This window comes from Gavialis gangeticus, unplaced genomic scaffold (assembly GCF_001723915.1).
Source record: "Gavialis gangeticus isolate Ggan-Ray unplaced genomic scaffold, GavGan_comp1, whole genome shotgun sequence".
NCBI lineage: Eukaryota > Metazoa > Chordata > Crocodylia > Gavialidae > Gavialis > Gavialis gangeticus.
The window spans coordinates 74,450-78,670 of NW_017728959.1; the positions used below are offsets into that span (position 1 = coordinate 74,450).

Here is a 4,221-nt window from a genome sequence, read left to right on the forward strand (position 1 = left end):
ACCCCAGAGATTTCGCCGTGGGGCAGCGGATGCTGGGCAGGATGTAGCACTTGTCCTCCATGGCTGTATTCACCATGCACTGGGAGTGCAAGGCCCTGGGCACTGTGGGAGCATGTAGTGAGCACCCCTTCCTGTGCCGGGGCTCGGTGTGAACTATTTACATGAGCACCTGCCCAGTGCTCAGTCAGGGACCTCAGGGTGCATTGGCAGCCCACCCTCGCCTCGCCGGTGCGTCTCCCAGAAGGCCCCTTCCAGCTGCTCCAGCTGTGAGCTCAATGGCAGGCGGATCTCCAGGTGCATGTGCAGTGTCTCCAGCCATTGCTCCAGTTTGCTGAAGGAGGGCCTGGGTGGGGAGAGACATAGGTTGCTACAGTCCAGCATGGGGGAGCATGTCAGACCCCACCTTGGAGTCACACTGCCTTACTGTCTGTAAGGTCAGAGGTCAAGTTACAGCTCAGCCTGACATCACACCCTGCCTCACAGCCCAAAAAGACAGACCCCACCCCCAGCTCAGCATGACCTGACCTCACATGCCTCTCCACACCCCATGAGGTCAGATTTTACCCACAGTCAGGCTGCACCACCCTAAGCACAACCAGGGATCTTCACAACCTAGTGAAAGTACCCTGGACATCCACATCAGACCCCCCCTTACCCACTCTGGGGCTAGAGATCCCACAGCCCAGCCTCTCCTGTGTTCCCAGTGGGAAGAATGTTCCCCTTCAGGGACCAGAAACAGATCTCAGCTCCTTGCCTTCCCCGTCCTGAGGCCTGTCCTCCTGCAAGGCAGCTCTGTGTCTACTGCTCACCTCTTCTCAGGATCTAGGTCACAGCAGCGCACAGCAATGGGGAAGAAGCTGGGTGGACAGGTAGGGGGCCAGTACCGGTCCAAGAACCCTCGTACATTGAGACCAAAGTCCATGGTCCGGGGCAGGTAGTCAGGGTCAGCGCTGACTCGGCCGATGATCTGGGAGGGAGCAGGAGCACAGGGGTTAGGATCAGAGCAAGGAGACCTACGGTGTTGTAGCATTTCAGCCACTGCGCTCCCAAGCAGGAGCATCCCCCAGGGCAGCTGGATTCTTGAGACCCTGGCAAAAGGGGAGAGCAGAGGGTAAAGGAGATGTGTGTACACTCACATAACACTGAGCCCTGGGGAGGGCACTTACCTCACACAAGAGGATGCCAAAAGAAAAGATGTCCACCTTCTCATCATAGCTTCTGCCTGTGGGGAGAAAAGGAAGGTCAGAGCATCCTGCCTCTATACCCCCCACACCCTGGTCTGCCTCCTCCCATCTCATACCCAGACCTCTGCTACAGGGTACTTGGTGCTGCTCCTGTGTGTGTGCATATGACAGGATCCCTGATCAGGGAAATCATCCCAGAATAGCCAGGCCTCTGAGGCCTTGTCTATACTGTAGAAGCAATGGGTCCCAGCACAAGGGCAGAAGCTCAAGCCAGCGTGCACACAGCCCACCCACCTGGACTCATCAACAGAGCTGAGCTGAGCAGGGTGCAGGGCCCAGGACAAATCAGCCCATGCAGGACCCTGCCCCTGCTCCGATCCCATGGGCCCTGGACCTGAAGAGGCTGCTGCTGCCATCAGTGGTGGCGGCACTGGGTGGGGGTGCTCCACACCATCGCTGCTCTGCCCAGCTCTGCAGGGCCCCCAAAGCGCAGGTCTCAGGGCAGTTGTCTCGATTAGCGCTCCTCCCCACCCCCTCCCGGGATGGCCCTGCCCACTGACACACACCATACCATAACCACATCAAAAAAGCCATGCCAGGCTTGTCTTTCTACCTGCTCTTGAGCCCTCAGCCTCCAGAGGCCTGAAAAATACTCCACAGGGCCTCAGCAATGTGCTTCTGGATTGGGAGCATGTCAGCAGGCACAGGGCAATGGGGCATAAACAGTGCCCATGTAGAAAAGCCCAAAGGTGCCCCTGGCTCCTCCTCTCGTAGTGCAAGACAGACTAACTTTTGCTGACTTCACTGGATGTCGCAGGGTCCCATCCACTCCACTCCACTCACCATTGATCATCTCTGGGGCCATCCAGTAGGGGTTCCCTACCACTGTGTAGCGCTTCTTCCTGTCGGGTTTCTTTAGGCTCTTGAGCTGGTCCGGTGGGTTCTTCTCATCTACCATGAGCCTGGATAGCCCAAAATCAGCCACCACCACACTCTTGTTCTGGGTGTGAGAGACACAGGCTAGGCTAGCAGGGAGACTAGTCAGAGGGAAATGCTGAGATAGTAGCTGCTCAGGGCATGCTGTGGTGAGACAGCTGTGTAGTGCCCAAGCTGGGAGAAGTCTCTGATGGACACCATGCTGAGCCATGTCAGCCATGATGGCTGGCAGCCCCTCTGCTCCCAGACCACAACTGAGGGCCCTATGCTGATATAAGCAGGGACAGAGAGGAGAGTGACACTTACCTCCCGCACAAGGCAGTTGTGAGAGTTGAGGTCACGATGGATAATGTTCATTGCGTGCAGGTAGGCCTACAGATGGTAAAGACCAAGGTCAGAGAGGTACCTGCTCACAGCTATTGGTGTCATGGGAGTGGTATGTACATTCAGTAATACAAAGCCTGCCCACAACAATGCTCCCCACCCTACATGTACAAGCATTGCAAGGCTTTCATGTACATTCACACAAAGCCTCCCATGTGCACACACAGCAATGCCCCACTGGCCCAGTGCTCCCAACTGCGTAAAAGCAGCAGCACCCCTGGATTCACCTAAAGCCCCTTGCTTGCATACACACAATGCCCTTCCTCACCCGAAGCCTGCCTAGGTGTACACTAGCCCAGAGCACCCTACGATACTCCAGTATGCACCCTCCTCCCTTGTATATTTGCATGTAGTTTCCCCGTGTCCTTCTGGAAGGAGCTATGTACATATGTGTGGAGCAAACCCTTGCACAGCAGCCTCAGCTGACTGCTCACTTGACAACCCTGCTGCTGAGCCCAACACTCACCATCCCAGCTGCAATGTCCTTGGCAAAGCTAACACGCTGGCTCCATGGGTACTGGCTCTCCTGCAGACAGAAAAGTCCATCAGTGAGAAGGAAAGGAAGGGGTGATTGACTCCCATCCTGCCCTGCCCCCCTGAAGCCCCTTGGCCATGGGTCACAGCCACTCCCTGTGTGTAAGTGTTTGTCTACATCTTTTTAGGGACAGTATCTCACAGACTCTGTGCATGAGCAGCAGATCCAGGGGCAGTAGCTTTGACAGTGCTGCACCCAGAGAGTCCCAGGCCCCATGGAAAACGCGCACAGCCCAATCCACTTGGTAGTGTCAGCCACCCTTCCCACCCAGTCACGCATGGTCCACTGGGAATCAAAATTACCCTGCTCAAGGCTTATGCCTCAAGCCCGTAAGTGGCAGGCTGGCATGAGGGGCCTCCAGCCTGGGCAGCCCACCACTCACCATGCTCTTGATGATGCCTCGTAGGGTCCCCCCTTTGATGTATTCTGTGATGAAATTCAGCCTCTTGTCCTTGTACAGCACTCCAATGAACTTCAGCACATTGGGGTGCTCTAGGCACCGCATCACCTTTACCTGCAGGACCCAAAGCAGCATTTTTCTTCATTCATTCTCAAAGGCCAACAGGAGCTACTGCCATCAATTGGCCATCTACCTGAGAGCAGGCTCCAGTGCTGCCCTGAGCTGACCCCTGTCTGCTCCAGAAAGGGTCTCTCAGAAACACCTCCAGCTCTGGTTCAAAAACTGCTCATGATAGAGTACTCACCACCACCCTTGGTAAGCATTCCCAATGGTTACCTATACTCACTCTTAACACCCTTGCACCTTACATCTGTTCTGACTGAATCTGATCCAGTCACTGGATGGTGCTATACCAGGGGTGGGTAATTACTTCAGGCGGAAGGCCACTTACTGAGTTTTAGCAAGCTGTCAAGGGTACATGTGTAGTCCCACCCCTTGACAGGTGCCCTGCCCCCTGGTCACCATCTTGGGACCAGAAGTCCCATCCCTAACCTCTGACCTTTGTCACCAGAAGTCCCTCCCCTTGCCCTGGAAGTACTCCTTTGGGGAAGAGGGTTTGTCATCTTAGAACGGAAAAAAAACAAATTATATACTAAAATAAAAATCAAATACCTATAATAATATATTTTAATTTAATTAAAAAAAAAGTCCTGATTTGTGTGTGTTCATGCTGTATATGTAGAAGTAATTGCAAAATAGCTCAAAATGCAGTCTTACTTTTG

The 4,221-nt window shown here is 54.4% G+C and overlaps 1 protein-coding gene across 2 annotated transcripts in view; it reads right to left on the reverse strand.

The window, feature by feature from the left end:
• Window positions 1–6: 6 nt before the first annotated feature.
• Window positions 7–4,221, reverse strand: part of LIMK1 (LIM domain kinase 1) — a 26,735-nt gene continuing 22,520 nt past the window's right edge. For both annotated transcript variants that reach the window (XM_019505470.1, XM_019505547.1), the window contains 7 exons: window positions 3,422–3,553; window positions 2,971–3,030; window positions 2,427–2,492; window positions 2,028–2,184; window positions 1,167–1,222; window positions 810–967; window positions 7–343 (listed from right to left, as the gene is read on the reverse strand). In XM_019505470.1, coding sequence (XP_019361015.1) covers window positions 181–343; window positions 810–967; window positions 1,167–1,222; window positions 2,028–2,184; window positions 2,427–2,492; window positions 2,971–3,030; window positions 3,422–3,553 — 792 coding nt within the window. In that variant the 3' untranslated portion in view covers window positions 7–180. The remainder of the gene's footprint in view (window positions 344–809; window positions 968–1,166; window positions 1,223–2,027; window positions 2,185–2,426; window positions 2,493–2,970; window positions 3,031–3,421; window positions 3,554–4,221) is intronic.